The 18584-nt window shown below is 45.9% G+C and overlaps 2 protein-coding genes across 2 annotated transcripts; both read left to right on the top strand.

Annotated features, from left to right (window-relative positions):
- The first annotated feature begins 6402 nt into the window (after nucleotides 1–6402).
- LOC117857752 (serine/threonine-protein kinase AFC1) lies at nucleotides 6403–10500 on the top strand. Its single transcript, XM_034740602.2, has 12 exons — nucleotides 6403–6694; nucleotides 7334–7511; nucleotides 8002–8028; nucleotides 8215–8368; nucleotides 8451–8499; nucleotides 8582–8696; nucleotides 8883–8974; nucleotides 9303–9459; nucleotides 9571–9635; nucleotides 9768–9865; nucleotides 10014–10119; nucleotides 10230–10500. The coding sequence occupies exons 1-12, from the start codon at nucleotides 6584–6586 to the stop codon at nucleotides 10380–10382; spliced, it is 1305 nt and encodes a 434-aa protein (XP_034596493.1). The 5' UTR covers nucleotides 6403–6583; the 3' UTR covers nucleotides 10383–10500.
- Nucleotides 10501–14081: 3581 nt separating this feature from the next.
- LOC117857207 (metal tolerance protein 5) lies at nucleotides 14082–18303 on the top strand. The gene is made up of 6 exons (XM_034739726.2): nucleotides 14082–14686; nucleotides 15421–15536; nucleotides 15699–15944; nucleotides 16411–16491; nucleotides 16891–17124; nucleotides 17627–18303. The coding sequence occupies exons 1-6, from the start codon at nucleotides 14479–14481 to the stop codon at nucleotides 17975–17977; spliced, it is 1236 nt and encodes a 411-aa protein (XP_034595617.1). The 5' UTR covers nucleotides 14082–14478; the 3' UTR covers nucleotides 17978–18303.
- Nucleotides 18304–18584: the final 281 nt, after the last annotated feature.

Raw genomic sequence — 18584 nt, 5'->3', positions numbered from 1 at the left:
CGCCCGACCCCTTCGCTTGGGGTCGGACGAGGCGGAACTCCGTGGCGAGGGGTCGGGCGCCCCCGACCCCGGGGTCGCAGTCGGGCGAGGCGGAAACTTTGCGGAGGGGGGTCGGGCGCTCCCGATCCTGGCGCCTTGGTCGGGCGAGGCGGAGCTCTGATTACGCTTAGGTGGGCCCGGGCCTCCGCGTCCGCTTCTTTAAGTGCTGTCTTTGGGGAGCGTTGATATTTCCCCCCAACAAATATAGTGCCTACAACCTGTGTAGGCTGAGTTAAGGGAGCCTCCTGAAGCTGAGACGGGCCAAGCTCCTCGGCCCTCTGCTCATCGTCGTCGTCGTCGTCGTTCTCATCCTTGGATGCAATTGCTTTCGAACCTGAGGGGCCTTGGCTAGACGTACTGACGCCTCCTTCGCGTAGGGATGGAACGTGCACGTCTCGCGTCGTGGCAATCCTGCAACCACAACGAGCAGCCGCACGGCGAAGCCGATTTAACAGTCGTTGCCGTAGTAAAAACTAGTTACACGAAAGAAGAATGTAACGTATTAATAAAGTATTAGAAAGAATAATTTGAGAATTGCCTCTAGAAAGCTCCGCGTCTCGGGGTCCGTAACTCTAGGACGGAAATGCTCTATATCTCTAACCGAGCTTTGGAGGGTACGGCCCTGCAACAAATGACTAAGTCACTAAAGCAATAAATGATTTAGTCATTAACTTACTTACACACTAAGTCACTAAATGACTAAATGATTAAGTCAGATGGTCACTAAGTCCTTATCTAACTAACTAAATCTCTAAGTATTTTAACATAGAACATAGAAAAGTCAAGCAATTGTCTTACCATCCTATCCAGGATTGGTCCTGCCTCCACCTGCCTTCCAGCACGAGTACTTTGATCGTACACCGTGTCTTCATCATCGGATGATTGGATGTCGGTGTAGTCATCTTCCGTCCACGCTGCCCTCAGCCTGTGACGCGTCGCACCTTGGTACCAAGTTTGGTATTGCCTGTACTCACTGTTTGTGTGCGGCTCGTCGTTCTCGTCCATGTTTTCGTCGAAGTTCTCCCATTCGTCAATGTACGCCTGGTGGAACGCGGCCTACTCAGAGACCTTCCGTTTCTTCTTACGATCCACGCTGCACGTCACATTACATGTTACTGCTAGGCAAAATTTAGTTAATGGTATTGAAATAATTCAAATACGAAAAAACTTACCTGTGTAGCTCCACACTAGTCGAGGTCACCGGTGGTGGCCAAATCTGCCTCATCCCAAACTGTCGTGCTACTTGATCTGGCAGGTGGTACTCGACAGCATAGAAGCATATGAGAGGGCACTTCATCCTGTAAAGATCGTCGTCAACCCACACATGAAGCTAAGGGTAAAAGGAAGTGCGTCCTCTCCTTCGTAAGGCTTCCAATTTACCTGCAACATGTCAAAACAAGATGTTAGTTGTTATACTAAAAGATTACAAAGCATGTTAATAAAAATTTGACTTACACTATGAGCCGTGAGCGCGTCTATCTCATTGATGTAATCCAGGTACGCGCGGTCCAACCTCGTATGGCTAACCTTAACCTAATCCCAAATATATACCCATGTCGGCTGCCATCTCGGCATCTCACCTGGGAACCACGGTCGACGTGGCATAATCTCGGGACGACCAACAGGAAGACGGGCCCACATCCATAACTGCAATAGGTAGACACACCCACCAACTAACGCGGAGCCCGAAGTCCGACGGTATGCCTCGCACAGCTGCCGGTGTAGAAAACACAGCACAGCTGATCCCCAACTGTAAAGACGTGCCTGGTGCCAGTCAGTGAGGCAGTGAATCCACATCCAAGACGCAGTGTCACCTGTAGCGTCTGGGAAAAGAACGCAGGCAAACAAGTGCAGGATCCACACCCTGCAATAGTGCCCAACTGTCCCCGCATACGCGTCCTGGGGGCACTGGCCGAAGTGTTCCCGCAGCCAGGAGATTAGCACTCCAGATGTGCAACTCCCCTGCTCCTCAACCTCTTGCCCAAGGAAGGCTGCCATTCGTGCTCTCCAACCCTCTGAGACGCACGGTCCAGTCACTGCGTGGCCGCGAATCGACAGAGCCAGCATCTTCTGACAGTCCTGTAAGGTCACTGTCATCTCTCCGAACGGCAGGTGAAAGCTGTGAGTCTCGGGCCACCACCTACATTTTGCAGCATTATTACTTGTTAACATGTAAGGACATAATAAATTGAATATGAACGGAGGTAATAGAAATAAAGTATTACCTGTCAACCAACGCCGTTATAGCCGCTGAGTTGAACTTGGGCATCACACGGCGAACCTAATACGAGATGACATCTAGGCCCGCCATCTCTAACAAAGGAGTGTAGCGGTCGTCGTACTGCAGCGCCAAAAACCCATCATGGGCTCTAGAACGAAGGAGCGGAAGGACCTGCATGCAAACAAACCGAGTCAGACATTTCTTAGGAAAGAAGACGTGGACGCTTGCAATGCTTGAATCATGAATTGTAGATTATTACCTGCCCTTCCGCTATGAGACGACCTCGGTGGGTCTGGTGCTTATTGGATATGACGCCAACCTCCCTACCAGGACCAACCATATGTATCCGGCCTAGTCTTAAGAACCATCCCCAACTGTCATTGTTCTCCCTCTCAACCAATGCAAATGCCAAAGGAATCAACTATTGTTCGCGTCACAAGATATGGCTATAAGAAGTGTGCCCCTGTATTTGCCAATCAAAAATATACCATCAATAGAGAAAACAGGACGACAGTGCCTAAAGGCTTCCACAGACTGAGGGAAGCACCAGAACGCACGCCCGAATATCTGCCTCCTATCCTTCCAAGCATTTGGCTTTGGGATGTACTCAAAATGCATGCCTAGATTCACCGCTTTTATTGCATTAAAAAGCACTGGCAATTGCTCGTACCCAGACTCTCAATCCCCATATATCATCTTCCACGCTCGCTGCTTAGCCCTCCAAGCTTTACCATATGTTATCACATAACCTCCATAAATCTCCTCAACAGTTCTGATAATTGTTCTCACTTTCATGTTGGGTTGTTCCTTCAATATTCCCATCAACCGCTTCGCAATGAGGGTAGATGTTAGCTGCGGATGTCTCACTATAAGCTCATGGTCAGCACAATTGTGTGGATCGACAACTTTTGTGATCTTCCACTTCCCGGTGATATTTTGCTTCTTTGCACAAACCCTCCATGGGCACCGTTCCTTGTCACACACAACTGTGTAACGGCGCTCCGCATATGAATGCAACACTTTGTACGGTCTCTTCCGTATTACTGCAAAAGCTTGCAACCATCTCTTCAATACGGGAAGGTCCTTAAATACCCTTCCCTCCTCAATAACCATACTAAGACTAGCTTCAGGAGCTTCTAGGAGCTCATCATCACGTCCTTCTGCAAACGCCTGATCGGAAAGAGTCAGATCGCTAAACTCGTGAACTATCGGTCACGATGTCCAGGGAAGATACGCCTGAACATCTCAATATCACTCTCTGTCATCTCTCCAACAGGACGATCATCATCAGAATCAAGATCCACTCCCATCTCGTATGCATCTTCATCATTCAAAATTTCAGCACTATTAGAGCCACGCAATCCATCTCCACATTGCACTTGCGCATCAACTAGAGGCACATCCACATTTTCTGGAATATCTTCTGCGCCATCAAGTACAAATATGAGTAAAGAATAAATTGATGGAACGAATGGATTATCTCTCAACAATAGAAACCGGTAAGACACTTACTCGGATCATTCTGAGTGAAAAGGAACTCATTAGGAGAGTCCGCCACATCATTAACAATCCGACAACCATGTCCAACTACTTCATTAGGGGTAGATTCAGCATCGGGAATAGTAGGTGCAACATCCACGTCCATAATAGGTTCTGGGACGGGAGGATCGAAGTGTGCCCGTTGACCCATTGGTCGGGAAAACCGATGAGGATTTGGATCAACTCCCACCCGATGAACAACCATTTCAACACTTGAGGAATGACCATTCATAACCGTCCTCACATATTTTTCCCACTAGCCTGCACACCCAATTGGGACCATCTTCCTTTGAATGTTGAGAGGGGAACCTAGGTGAAGTATGCCCTCGACTGTGATTTCATCATCTTCATGACAATGTAACTCCTCCCGAATCCTTGCAAGCAACTCACTAAACGAGAGTTTCTCATCAAATATGACAACCTCGCACTGCATGGCAACAAACTTAACACATCCATATTCATCCCTTTCCACGGTGCCTCCGTGATATATGCTCACTACGTTCTCCATCTAGTATATCAATATAACGACGCACAATTCATTTAGTCCATAATAAATCAACATTCTAAGTCTAGTATGAAATCAGATAGTATCAATTGACTACTAACTACTAAATACAACTAACTAACTATGTCACATATACTAACTAACTATGTCACCTAATATTAACTATGTCACCTAATATGTACATATGTAGTTAACTATACAACTACTTAACTAAATATCGTAATAACTAGTTTACTATGTAAAACCTACCAAATTATATTAGTTTTCATATCTAACAATTCTATCTATCAATCAATTTATCTATCTACCTATCTATCTAAATTTTACCTAACTATTCTAATTTATCAATATAACTATTTTATCTAAACCTATCTATCTAAATTATACTACAACTAATTACCTTCGACCATGGTGGGAGCAGGCACAGGACGGGAGGCGGCCTGCCCAGCCGGGAGCGGGCACAGGGCGGGGGGCGGCCGGCCTCAGGCCACGGCGGGTGCTGGGGCTCGTCCGGGGGGCACCGGCGGGGCGGGGCGGTGCGGCTCGAGCCGGGCGGGCCGGGGCGGCGTGCGGCGGGCGACGAGGGCGCCTGCGGCGGCGGCGGCGGCGGACTACGAGGGAGCCGGCGCGGGTTGTTGAGAAAGGAAGAGATGCGAAATCAAACTGCGCAAAAGGAAGGAGCGGCCGTTAAGGTAAAAGGCTTGGCGCCAGCCTCGGCACCAAGATCTATGGCGCCAAGCCTTGGAACCACGTCAGTGGGGCGGCGCTACGTCGGAGGCGCGGTGGGGGGACCTTGGCGCCAGCCATCCTGGCGCCAAGCTAAGGGTCCATTTTCGGAATTGGTTTCACCAGGAACCTATTTGTGAAATTTTTTCGTGAAAAGGACCAAAATAAAAAAGATCCCTCTGATGCTCTTCCGGTCCTTGGCCTGTTCGCTTCAGCTTATTCAGCCGGCTTATCAGCCACCAATCAGTATTTTTCTCTCATAACAAATCAGCCGTTTCAGCTTTTTAGCCGGCTTATAAGCTGAAGCGAACAGACTACCTGTGACTCAAACGTTTACAAGACGATACCTCCGTGGCCAAACTTCACACGGATGCAAGAAAAATACGCTTTGCCAGTGCTATCTGCTTGTACCAAGCTTGCTTCACAGGGATGTGGCAGCAGGGGATGATGCATCATGCATCTATCCGTGCGTAGTTTGCTCTCTGTCGCCAATGACTCGACTGTTTTGGTTGGAACGCATACGCATCAAGTAGCGCTTCATTGGAGGAGTTAGGTGAAGATCATGGCCTGGTCTACTCTCTCTCAACGACCAGCACCAAACGATGGACCAAGGGTGCCGCGTAGGCGTAGGCCAAGACGCCGCTAAAAACCTCTACGCCAACACCGCGTCCCCTGTCACCTGCAAACCTGCAGCAACGAAGGTGCCTTCTGCCTTCAAAGTTCAAACGCCAAGCAATGGCACAAATCCTTGCTCTGATATCTGCATCCGAAAGGCCAGAACCCGCTACAAAAACACATCCAAATATAAACGCAAGTTCTAAATGCAGTAAGCTTTCAAGGCAAAACCCCCTCAAAAAGAACCTGATGAAGGCGTGCTTAAAAAACCCATTAGCCCATGAGGCAATTATGATATCCATGAGTTCTCCAGCGCATGCCCCCATGATACCCATCTGCGAGGAACGCTGAAATTGGAAGAAGGTGAGAGAGCAGAAGAGGAGAACGGAAGCATGCTGCATGCCCAACGAAGCAGCTGCAGAGGTACGGCTGGAAGTTCAAACCGTTTCCCACCAACCGCGGAGGCGGAGAGGGCAGGCCGGGTCCGAAATTTGACGGGAATTCGCAACCGCTACTTTGCAGAAAGGCCCCGCAAAACAGGCACAAGATTCGCACCCGCCCAGCCCGCACGGAAAACGCGTCGCATCAGCTAGTAAAGTCGAATACAACATAAACTCAGGGGCTGATATGTAACGGGGCTAAAAATGAACTAACCATAGTTAGCGTCGCCTCTCCCGCGGGTCTCAGACCAAACCAGGGTTCCTCGGACGCAACGCGAGCACAACCAGACCACCACCACCACCATCTCGAGCTTCACCCCCCCCCCCCCCCTCCTCCCTCGGTCCCTCCTTCAACCGCTTCGTTTCCTCTTACGCCTCCCCCCAAATTGAGCTCCGATTCGGCGGCTCCTCCCGCACCGCGCACCAGTTCCACCCCCGGAATTCGTCGCCGGACTGGCCCCGCGGATGGAGTAACCAGTTAGGGTTCCGAAGCCGGCAATGGAGGCGCAGTGGCTCGCTGAGTACCCGCACCAGGGCGCCGACAAGCGGCCGCGCAAGCGGCCCCGGCTCGCCTGGGATGTCGCGCCCACGCTGTTCCAGCCCCCCAAGGTATCGTACTTGCGCTGTTTGCCGTCTCGATCGGTTACTAGGCGTGGGGTTGTGGTGGTAGTTTTGGCTAGATCTAGGCGCGGTTTCCGTTAGATTTGGAGCCCGTGGGTTCGACGGAGGCGCGGGGCTCGGATAATTGTGGATTTGTGGTGCGGTTGTTGCGGATCATCGTGGATATTCGGCCAATTAGTAGAGTATATGGTTGGAAATCTCCGTTATGTAAGAGCTACTACTTTCGAGATAGAGGGGGAAATTTGTGACCTATGCGTTACCTTGTTTTGGCCTCTGAGCTATCTAACAGAACTTTCGAGCTGATAACTGTCTTTCTTTCGGCTAGAATGTTTAAGGGTTACAGGATGAGTTTCTCAGTTGATGTCTATGGATTATGGAAACAAAACCATTAGTAAATCTGGAGAGTTTAATAAATATTCATCAATCACTAACAGTCACTTTTGTGGGAACATATATGTACGATACTTCAGTTAGTGACTACTGAATAAAATCGATTGCAACCTCAAATATATCAAGTCATGCAACTGTTTTCTAAAAATTACAGTACAAAACGTAAGAGACCAGCCTTCAGTTTTTTGTGTATCCATGTTGTCAGTAAAAAGTTTACATTGCTTTCTATTTTTGCAGGCAATTCCAATGCTATACTGCGGGCAGGAACTAATTAATGGTAATTTTGCGACGGCTTTTCTGCCGCCGCCGCCAATTTATTACACCGGACCTCCGCGGAATCTTTCACCTCCTTGGAGACCGGATGACAAGGATGGGCACTATGTTTTCGCGGTTGGAGAGAATCTGACACCAAGATGTATATTTCCATTATTTCCACAGCTCAATGATGTTTAATTTACTTGCACTAGGTTGCTTGTTTCTGGCTTGCATCTGAGCCTCTCTGACCTATAGCTTGTTGAGATGGATTTTCTTTCAGATGTTATCTGTTACTGTAAGTTGCCATGTTGGTGGTGCAGTTTTCATTTCTGTATTCTGGCTCTACATAGCTTCACAATTAAACACTTAAATTCCTGTTTCATCTACTAATCGTTGGTCCATTTCAATTTCAAACACCACATTCATCATTCATCAAATGGTGTCAACTAAAAACTAAGAAAATGCTTTACTTATTGGCTCTAAACAAGCCCCAATATTCTTTATTGGTCTTAGCCTGTAGGCTTTGTTGACGATTTGTTGAAACTGCTTGATCCTTACATCAGTTCCAACCGTTGTTTATGTTTTTGGTTCTGTTTGCTATGCTATTTTATTATAATATAATGACTAACACTGCTTTCCTGGTCTTGCAGATAGGATACTTAGCAAGATGGGTGAAGGTTAGTGTGTTCCGTCTGATCTACTACAATTCATATTCTGCATATTCTGTTCTGTAGTGATCTGGTTCTTAGTTGGAATGTTTAGTTTCCATTTGAATGTACAGGATGAACAGGCTCTTTTTTGCTCTTGTTCCCTGTGCTTTCATTGTTTTCATGCTATATTTATCGTTTCATTTTGTGTCACAGGGACATTTGGACAAGTTTTGGAATGCTGGGACTTGGAAAACCAAGAAGCAGTGGCTATCAAGATTGTGCGCTCCCTCCAGAAATATCGAGAGGCTGCTATGATAGAAATTGACGTGCTTCAGAGACTTGGGAAGCATGATTTTACTGGCAGCCGGTAAGAAATCCACCTCCTTTATTTCACTTATTGACCCGTTTTGTGAGTTGATGGATTTGCATCGATGGTTCTATGCCTGCAGCTGTGTGCAAATACGGAATTGGTTTGACTATCGTAATCATATATGTATAGTAAGTACATATGCATCAAGAAGGCTATCCTTTTCTTGTTTTTGATGATCAAGTTATGATATTGGATTAATGATCTGTTCAGGTATTTGAGAAGCTTGGGCCAAGCTTATATGACTTTCTGCGAAAGAATAGCTACCGTTCATTTCCGATCGACCTTGTTCGTGAATTTGCTAGACAAATATTAGAGTCTGTTGCATGTGAGTACTCAGTCTACTTTTGCTGTATTTGATGCAATCATCAAGTCTTTTGAATTTCCATCAATATCACTAAATTACTAACCTGCTAAAGTTTGCTTGGCATGATCTTGTTAAGCTGGATTTGCTAGTTCTGATGTGCTTATGCTTCCCTTTCTAAAACATCTGATGTTTCTCTTATCTCTGCAGTTATGCATGACTTGCGACTTATTCACACGGATCTGAAGCCAGAGAACATTCTTCTTGTTTCATCCGAATCTATCAGGGTGCCTGATTATAAGGTTATTACTGAACTCCTAAATTGTCACCTCTGCTTCTGTATGGCATTTGCTATTAAGGTTCTTTTTTTGGACATTTATTGCTTAAGGTTCTTTTTCAGGGAAAATATTCTTTGCCATACAAAATTTTTGCAATTCGTTATTTGCCATTGTGTGCCAGTGACATGTGGGATCCACCATGTTGCTAATAATGAAAACTAATGAATTGTGCAAAATTGCAATGGCAGGAATCCATCCAATTCTTATGTGGGATAGGAATTGCTGACTAGTTAATTTCATTTGTGCATGAATACATTTATTTTTCTAAACTCTATTTTTATTTGCAATGAAGGTTTCTATACGACCACCCAAGGATGGTTCTTTCTTCAAGAACCTTCCAAAATCTAGTGCTATCAAGCTGATTGATTTTGGCAGCACGACATTTGAACACCAAGATCACAATTATGTGGTGTCGACAAGACATTACCGCGCACCCGAAGTTATCCTTGGTATAGTTAACACCTCCCCACCAACCCATGCAAACTGGATATTCATCTTTATTTTCTACTGACACCAATTGCTTTGTTTTTGTGTTTTGATCTTTGCTATTTTCCTTTTAGGTCTTGGGTGGAACTATCCATGTGACTTGTGGAGTGTGGGTTGTATTTTAGTTGAGCTCTGTTCGGTTAGTTCACTAAACCTCTTTGAATCTGAGTACTTGGTTAATCTTGTCCATAGCTGTTGCTGCTATTGCAACTTTGTGGTTCTTGTCTTGATAAGTTCCTCTTGCATTTTTGGTTTTGCATGATAATACTAGGGGGAAGCTCTCTTTCAAACTCACGAAAATTTGGAGCATTTGGCTATGATGGAGAGGGTCTTAGGCCCCCTCCCAAAGCATATGATTGTCAGAGCTGAGTATGTCTACAAGTCCTTTGCTATCCTCTTAGTGTATTTTTTTTTTATAATCTTGGTTGATGTACATCTAGTTGAGGCAGATGATGACTTCTGTCTTAATTTTATTCAGATTAACTACTCACATTAATTAATTAATGCTATTTTACAGTCGACGTGCTGAAAAGTACTTCAAGCGCGGAGTAAGGTTGGACTGGCCAGAGGGGGCGGCCTCACGAGAGAGCATGAAGGCAGTCTGGAAATTGCCTCGTCTTCAGGTAGTCTTCTAGCCTCTGATGTAACCTGTTACCTGTCACAGTTTTTTCTTTTCTCAACTGACATACGATGGTATGCCTTTTGAAAATTTCTAATCATTCAACTCATGCAGAATCTTGTTATGCAACATGTTGATCATTCTGCTGGAGATCTAATAGATCTTCTTCAAGGACTTCTTCGGTATGATCCTAATGAGCGCCTTAAAGCACGTGAAGCTCTACGACACCCTTTCTTTACCAGATGCATCAGAAGATTTGGTTTCTGAGGCTATACTGAGATTGAAAATCTCAATGCTGTATTTCTTCGTTTTGATGTGTAAGAACTACAAAAAAAGTGGAGATGTTCTACGAAAAATGAAATATGCTAACTTGCATTCTGTTCAATGATGTGAAAGGTAATTGTTGTATATAAGCAGAGTTCTCGGACAGTCGATCCATTTTAACTGGATTTTATTTTCTTCGAATTCTCACAAATTTCTGTCTTCATTCAAACTAATTTTGCCAGACTCTTCAGTACTAGCAGGTAGTATGCAGAAATCTCTAACTAAGTGGAGTCAATTGAGGATAAATGGGATCTCAGTGGCTTGCATGGAAGACTGGTACACTGTATTTAATGGTGGTATACGGTGAGCATTCTTGTCAACAGGTAATCATTTTGCATGCATTTTAAATCTGAGTATTTCTTGTGCAAGTTGGCAAGCCTTGGATCTTTTGGTTTGTTCGTGTTTCTTTTTCGTCTTAAAATGTGCGAGTTGGTCCAGAAACAAAACAAACGCACTCCGTTTGTTTCTACTGGTGATGAGTTCTGCTTGAGATGGGCTTTTTATTTTACAATAAGTCTGTGTATCATGGTCATGCTTGGTTTTCACTGAGCTTTGAGTGTGACACATGAAAAAAGCTTGCAAATTGTCGGCATAAGAATATAAGACAATCTCAATGCTGGAGCTCCACCTAGATAACTTCTAGGCTCTAACCTTGTTCAAAAGCACTTACTACCAGCTGAGACTTTAAACTTTCCCACAGTGTTTTGGGAATGTGGGGGCATTTTTTTTACACCATAACCCGTGTGATTTTGTCCAGCTGTTTACATGTTATTGAGATTTGAGAGTACACTATGAGCATGGAATCAGTGATTTACATGTGATTATAGTCATATGCCGTATATATGCTTTTAAAAAGCTCATTTTTTTACTAAAGATTATCTGTTGAACTGCTTCCAACAAACAGTCCAGTTCCTTAGTTTTATGGATAGCATCTTACACCTTCCAAGGTTTTGTATGAGCTCTGGTGGTATGAAATGTATAGAAATGAAATTGTGATATTCTCTTGGTATTTGTTTAGATTTTATTTTTTTTTCTGTACTGGAGTAAAGATAGAGCGATTCCATTGTTCTCACCAGGAAAACCTTCCATATACATGTTAGGTAAGAGTATGTTTTGCGTTGAATAGGACGACACAAACACAGGCTATATCTAGCCACTGGCACACGTATTCAGAAATCGTGCTATTTAGTATTTTAGTGGCAGTTTCTCGTCTTTTTTAACCCAGCGGCGTGTGACTGTACGCTGATAAAACTTTTACTCATAAAAGAGTCGAGCGTCTCTTCTTCTGTATTCCATGATGCAATGGTGACTCAGGCTGACCTAGGGGGATCGAAGTAGACCGTTAGGCCACGTGGTTCAGGGAATCGTTTGCCGGGCTGTCTGACGTCACCCCGAGCTCGATTCGAAAGCACAAATACAACACTGGCAGGTTTGCAACAGGACAGCCGGGTATTGATGACTTTGATGCGTCATATGCTGCCATGAAATTCTGTTGCCTCATCACAGAAGGTTTGACATAAGAAGCTCCAGGCCTCGTGGAGAAAGAAAAAGGGGCGTGTCCGCGTAGGACAGGTGCTTGCGCAACTCTACTGTGTATGCTATTCTGGTGTGACGTGTGGTTGGTGTAACTACCGTATCTGCTCTGGTCACTTGTGATTGCACAAGGATAACGTCGGCAATTCGCTCGGTCAAAAAAAATTATATTTTGGTCTCAGAACTAAGATGGACTGATCTGTAAGTTGCTACCACGACGCTACGGCAGCTATCAGCTCACCTTTGGTATGTGGCACCATGGGCGCTGCTGGAGACGTCACAGGGGGTTGCGTCCCGGAATACTGAATCTCAGGGCAGCAGTCAAAATCAGGTTAACTTTACGAAATTTTGATTGAGGGCGTGTTTGGCAACAAGTGTTAAAGTTTAACACCCGTCACATCGGATGTTTGGATGCTAATTAGGAGTATTAAATATAGGCTAATTACAAAACTAATTGCATAGATAGAGTGTAATTCGCGAGATGAATCTATTAAGCCTAATTAGTTCATGATTTGACAATGTGGTGCTACAGTAACTATTTGCTAATGATGGATTAATTAGGCTTAATAGATTCTCACGAATTAGCACAGGATTCTGTAATTAGTTTTATAATTAGCTCATGTTTAGTTCTCGTAATTACCATCCGAGCATCCGAACATCCTATGTGACACTGTTAAAGTTTAACACCTCGTATCAAACACCCCTGAGTTACACGCCCGCCCTGTCCCACGTTCCTCAGGTCATTTTGACCCCAAGCCTGTCCCTCCTCACCAACCCAGGATTCTCCTCCATGATCACCGATCAGCGCCCAAACTCGTTTGTCCTTTCCCTCGTCCTTAACAAACCCCCTCTTCTGGCATGCTACGAATTTTTCTTCCCCCTTTCCACAATCTTGGGGAATATCCACGCAAACGCAATTCACGTTATTCGCATCGCCAAGTGGTCAGGCACCCACCCGCCCCGATGATCCTTCCAAAATCCCATCACCGTCGCTGTACGCGTGCGCCTGCCCAGGATAACTCCGGTGGCAGCGTCGGAGCAGGAGCACCCATCTTATCCACGCCCAACGGCCGCTGCTTTACCGCGCGGCCCCGCCGCCGGTTGAAGACGAGCAAACCGTCACTGACCAGCGGGTCCAGCTGAGTCACTGACAGGGTATTTGGGCTGCCATTCACTCCCTATCGCCGTGGCGCTCGTGCCAGCGCTTTCGGACGCCCTGTTCCGGTGGCTTCGACGCCGCGGAGGGCCAGCGCCACACGGTTCCCTTCCGAGTCGGACGTGTGGAGGAACACTGGACAGGCGAGCTCGGCGGATGAGCACGGGGACGGCTTCGGCTTTCGCCCCGCGAAAGCTACGGCGACCTCGACGCGGCGGGCCATTGTGGCCACACCGTACGTCTTCCATCAGGAAATTGGCACGACCAGAACATCTAATCCCGTGAGCACGCTCATGACTTCTCGTCAGGAGTATCTTTTACCGGCTTAGACAAGCAGTCGCCTGGAACGAAATCACACTGTACGGTTAGTGTCTGGGTTTGTAAATCGATGCTGAAAGATTTGGGTCTCGAAATCTCGTTAAAGTGGTTAGCGCTGGGCAATCTATGCCGTACTTGGCTCATTCACGGATACCGAATTTGCTTGATTTCCTAAATTTTATTTTTGCAACGTTTATCACGAGACGACACGCTTTCAGTTTCCTAAATCTTAGACCTTGTTTAGTTGCCAAAGTTTGGAGGTGCCAAATTACTGTTACAGCACTGTAGCATACTGTAGCGTTTCGTTTGTATTTGTGAATTATTGTCCAAACATTGACTAATTAGGCTCAAAAGATTCGTCTCGCAAAGTACAACAAAACTGTGCAATTATTTTTTAATTTCGTCTACATTTAGTACTCCATGCATGTACCGCAAGTTTGATATGATGGGGAATCTTCTTTTTGTATAGTGCCAAAGTTGGGAGTTGGTGTTAATGGTGAAGCACGCCTTTCAAAGGAAGTACCTTTTCCAGTTTTCCTGAAGAGTTTCGCTGTTTCGTGTCCTCCGGCGCGCACGCAACCGCGAGATCCGAGTCCTCTCAAATCATGCCCCCTCCACCTGCGTACCGCTGGAACTCTCGCCCACCCAGCCCTAGCACGCCCTGCACCAAGCACACGAGACCCGCGACAGGTCAGAGACCGGTCTCCGACGGCGGCCGCCTCTCCGGGCTCATAGGCTCGGCGCACCCACCCACCCAGCGAGCCGTGAGCGAGGCGAGGGAGGCCCCCACTTCGTCCCCCGCCTCGCCTCCCTCTTTAATCAAGACGGCGCACGCCGGCACGCGGGGGGCGGGCCGAGCGCTTTTGGCCTGGCCGTCTTGCTTGGCAACTACAGTACCAACCGACTGGCCAGGCGGAGGCAGCCCAGTCTCCCGCTGCGGTTCCCCCTCGTGCGCCGTCGTGCCAAGGGGAGTGTGGCACGTACGGTTTGAAGCGCGGCGCGCCAAGCTCGCCGGGCTCCTAGGGTTGGGGAATGGCTGGGGCGGCGGCGGCGGCAGATGGCGTAGAGGGGGAGGAGCTGCTCCTGCTCTCGGCCGTGGAGGCTGGCAACGGTGGCGGCGGCGCGCACGCCGCGGCGGAGGAGTCGTGGCGGCTCAACTTCGAGGGGTTCCGCCCGCCGGAGGCGCACCAGCAGGAGAGGCCACCGACCGGCGCGCTCCACCACTGCCTCGGCGTCCTAGGTCCGCCTCTCTCGGCTGTATTGCCTGCTTCCATTTTCTTTCTGTATTGCCTCTCTCGGCCTGTTTCGTTTGATAAAATAGTTTCTTTCTGCGACCTGTGAATACCCGAAGTTGCCAATTTTATTTTATTTTTTGGTTTCCAGTAAGAGCTAAGTTGACGCTAGGGCGGACTAGCTAGAATCTTTTTAGTCCAGAGATGGGGATCGAATTAGGATATTAAGGTAGTGTTGGGCTAGATGCAGCCTAGCTGTTACCGATTTGCTATGGCGCCACTTTGGGAACCCAACACAAATGTGTATCTTTCCGTCAGCATAATTTAGCTTGGGGTTCTGCAAATTCTGCTGCTGCCTATTGGGTTTACACTTTTCAGGGCTCATATGTGGAAGGACAGTCTGCATCACGTGAGGTGCTCATTTCTGCACGTGCAAAAGTCATGGAAAAATAGAATTTTTTTGGTTAGTTGGTGCATGTAATTAAGTGACAACTGACAAGTCGGGTTACAAGAGTAAAGGACATTTGGATGGCACGTGAGATGCCGGGTTGTATGATGTACTCCCAATATATAGAGGAAAGGACAATTACAAGTTGAATTATGAAGTGTCAGTTTAACAACAAAGGAGCCATTTCATGGTCCAATAATATCTGACTTATATTGATGAATCACATATCTTCCTCTTTGGTTTTGAACAAAAGTGAGTTTTTTTTAATAAAAACGTTTTTGGTTCTGTCGACAGCTCAAGGTCCTGAGGATGTTGTTGCCGAGTACTACCAACAACAAGTGGAGATGCTTGAGGGTTTTAATGAGATGGATACGCTTACAGATCGTGGTTTCCTTCCTGGAATGTCCAAGGTCTGTTCTATAAACTTTTGGTTGTAACTTTAACATTGGGGACGTATGACAGCTTACCTGCAAGTTAATTAAATGATACAGATTAGTTTGACTGCATTTGCATCTACTTTTTTTTAGTGAGACCTCATTCGTGTCACTGATCACCAATTCATTTGCCCACAGGAAGAACGCGAAAAGGTTGCTAGGAGTGAGACATTAGCAATACGGCTGTCTAACTTTGCAAACATGGTTCTTTTTGCTGCAAAAGTGTATGCTTCAGTACGGAGTGGCTCACTTGCTATTATTGCTTCCACTTTGGATTCTCTTCTAGACTTACTGTCAGGGTTCATCTTGTGGTTTACCGCCTTTTCAATGCAAACTCCAAACCCCTACAGATACCCTATCGGTAAAAAGCGTATGCAGCCACTGGTGAGTTTTGTCAGTACCTGTACTTCCAGAATTTCTTTAGCTCATTTGTTCTTTACTATAATTCTGTATTTGGTTCCATTGTACATTCAAGAACACTGTTCCATTCGGCCATCTCAATGTTCAGTATGCATTACATGTATGAGTTACTTAACATGGTGTTATTGTTATGTCAACATGAAAGCACACGCAGAAATTTGTTCAGAAAGGAAATATTGAATGCTTAAACAATGCTCTTCCAGAAAGTACATATAATGGGAAGATGCAAAAAATGACAGCTTGTGATTTATGAAATTGAATAGTCCGAAATGATGTTCCTCGCTTCTAATGCATCTCTGGGCATTAGTCCAATGATAAATTTAAAACTTTGTTTGGAGTCCTCTAATCTATTTAATTTAATTTCAAGCTGTTTTTCCTTGAATTTTGCAGTTATTTTTCACTCTACTATTTATTGTAATATTTTTTTCAGGGAATACTTGTTTTTGCTTCTGTTATGGCAACTCTTGGCCTTCAGATCATTCTAGAATCAGTACGGTCATTGGCGTCTGATGTAAGTCTCTCTCTCGGTCCACGCTTAAATTCCTTTGCTTTTGGTTTCCTTGTGGATCGGATGATGGAGAAACCAGCAAGCAGTCCCAAACAAAATGTATTTTCAGTTTCCTTTTGACTAGAAACTTCTTAGAATTTTCATTTTTTCCTGAGTCGCAATTCAATATTAGTAGTCTGAACTTTTTTTCTATCAGTAACAACTAACAAAGACATCAGTGTATGCAATTGAGATGCCCTGTTTTTATCCTTCACGGCACACCCAAATTATTTGCAGCAAACAAATGCTTCTGTTTTTTTGCTATTTAATAGTAAATTTTTTTCTTGCACTTAATGGTACGCTACTTCCGTAGATCATATTCTTGTTTTGCCCTCGGTAACTATCTCAGATCTCATTCTCCAGGGAGATGAATTCAGCTTAACAAGCCAGCAGGAAAAGTGGGTTGTGGACATCATGCTCTCGGTGACATTGGTGAAACTTGCCCTGGTTATATATTGCCGCTCGTTCACAAATGAAATCGTCAAGGCATATGCACAGGATCACTTTTTCGATGTCATTACCAATGTAATTGGTCTAGTTGCTGCACTACTTGCCAATTATATTGATGGCTGGATCGACCCAGTTGGTGCAATCATTGTAAGTACAAGAGAAGTTTTTATCTTTATTCTCACTGATCAATATGCAGTATAAGTAGCATCGGAGTATATCCCTAGTCCAATAATTATTAGTTTGGTCTAAAAAGGTTCTATGATGTGCACTTAGTGATTCACCCAAGTTTTTATGACATCTAATAAACATTGTTTGGGTGAACCTGAGCCACTGACTGGCTTCAGTTCCTGATTGGTAGGCTCCAGGATCTAGCTTAGCACCTAAAATCATTTTGACTGGTCTAGTGGCCATTGTCTTTAAAAATAGAATACCTAGCTTTTGAAAGAAAAAATTAATAGAAGATTAACTCATTGATTGTAGCATGATCAAAGGATAAGCAATGACTTACTGTGACTCCTCAATTGGAATTCTGGATAGGCAGCTATTGCACTTACAAGCATTCCATACCCATACGTGAGCATTACTCACAGTAGCCCATTTCTCCAGAATGCAAATTTCAGATGCTGACAGCCTACCTCTTTCATTGCAGCTTGCAATCTACACAATCAGAACATGGTCTATGACAGTGCTGGAGAACGTGCACTCCCTGGTGGGGCAGTCGGCCTCGCCGGAGTACCTCCAGAAGCTGACGTACCTGTGCTGGAACCACCACAAGGCCGTGCGGCACATCGACACGGTGCGCGCCTACACGTTCGGCTCCCACTACTTCGTGGAAGTGGACATCGTGCTGCCGTCGGACATGCCGCTCCGGGAGGCGCACGACATTGGCGAGGCCCTGCAGGAGAAGCTGGAGCGGCTGCCAGAGATCGAGCGCGCCTTCGTGCACCTCGATTATGAGTTCACCCACCGGCCCGAGCACGCTCTGTCCCACGAGAACTAGCTTGCAAGTTTAGAGCAGGGGGAAATACACGGGTTCGTAGCCGCAGGAAGACCTGGTGCTCGTCTCATCAGCCGTCGTAGGAAACCATTGGGGTACATGCGATGGGAACATGAGTGCATTCTCGAGTGCCGCAGCGGCGATGCTCTGGACCCTGGTAGATTGCAGTGTGATTTCTAGTACAAGAATCTCATGCCAGTGATCAGTGATGAGGGCCTCTTTTATACCGGTCTTCAGCTCTTTTCTTGTGTTATATCTGGTTTCCTGAAGACCGACAACTGAGCTGTGTATTTCTTCTGGAGTAATGTATACAGCCTTGATTTAGTCAATGCCTTGGGTCATCCAATCAGTGTCTGACGAGTTGCACGTTTCGTAGTAGTGATGATGATACCGCGAGTGTGGACTGTGGACTCGCTCTGCGCTAATGTACGCAATGCCGCAAGCTTTGTCAAGATACCTTGCATACAGCTTTGCGACTAGCCCACCTGTTCATAGCAATCCGAAATCTTCCACATGTTTCTCATGTCCTGATCCCAAATTCACCCTTTTTTGACAGGAAACGAGGATTTTCTTCACCCAAATTTAGAGGGTAATTTGTGCCCGTTGCCAT

The sequence above is a fragment of the Setaria viridis genome, chromosome 5, assembly GCF_005286985.2.
Source record: "Setaria viridis chromosome 5, Setaria_viridis_v4.0, whole genome shotgun sequence".
Lineage (NCBI taxonomy): Eukaryota > Viridiplantae > Streptophyta > Magnoliopsida > Poales > Poaceae > Setaria > Setaria viridis.
The sequence above is the reverse complement of the archived record's forward strand: the minus strand, read 5'-3'. Positions and strand labels throughout refer to the sequence as shown.

What these genes read in the sequence shown, in the direction of transcription:
- LOC117857752 (XM_034740602.2), top strand. Translation starts at nt 6,584, where the DNA reads ATGGAGGCGCAGTGGCTCGCTGAGTACCCGCACCAGGGCGCCGACAAG. An exon ending in CATGATTTTACTGGCAGCCG is followed by an intron (nt 8,369 to 8,450) that starts GTAAGAAATCCA and finishes CTATGCCTGCAG; the next exon opens with CTGTGTGCAAATACGGAATT. An exon ending in AATATTAGAGTCTGTTGCAT is followed by an intron (nt 8,697 to 8,882) that starts GTGAGTACTCAG and finishes TTATCTCTGCAG; the next exon opens with TTATGCATGACTTGCGACTT.
- LOC117857207 (XM_034739726.2), top strand. Translation starts at nt 14,479, where the DNA reads ATGGCTGGGGCGGCGGCGGCGGCAGATGGCGTAGAGGGGGAGGAGCTG. An exon ending in CCACTGCCTCGGCGTCCTAG is followed by an intron (nt 14,687 to 15,420) that starts GTCCGCCTCTCT and finishes TTCTGTCGACAG; the next exon opens with CTCAAGGTCCTGAGGATGTT. An exon ending in ACCCAGTTGGTGCAATCATT is followed by an intron (nt 17,125 to 17,626) that starts GTAAGTACAAGA and finishes CTTTCATTGCAG; the next exon opens with CTTGCAATCTACACAATCAG.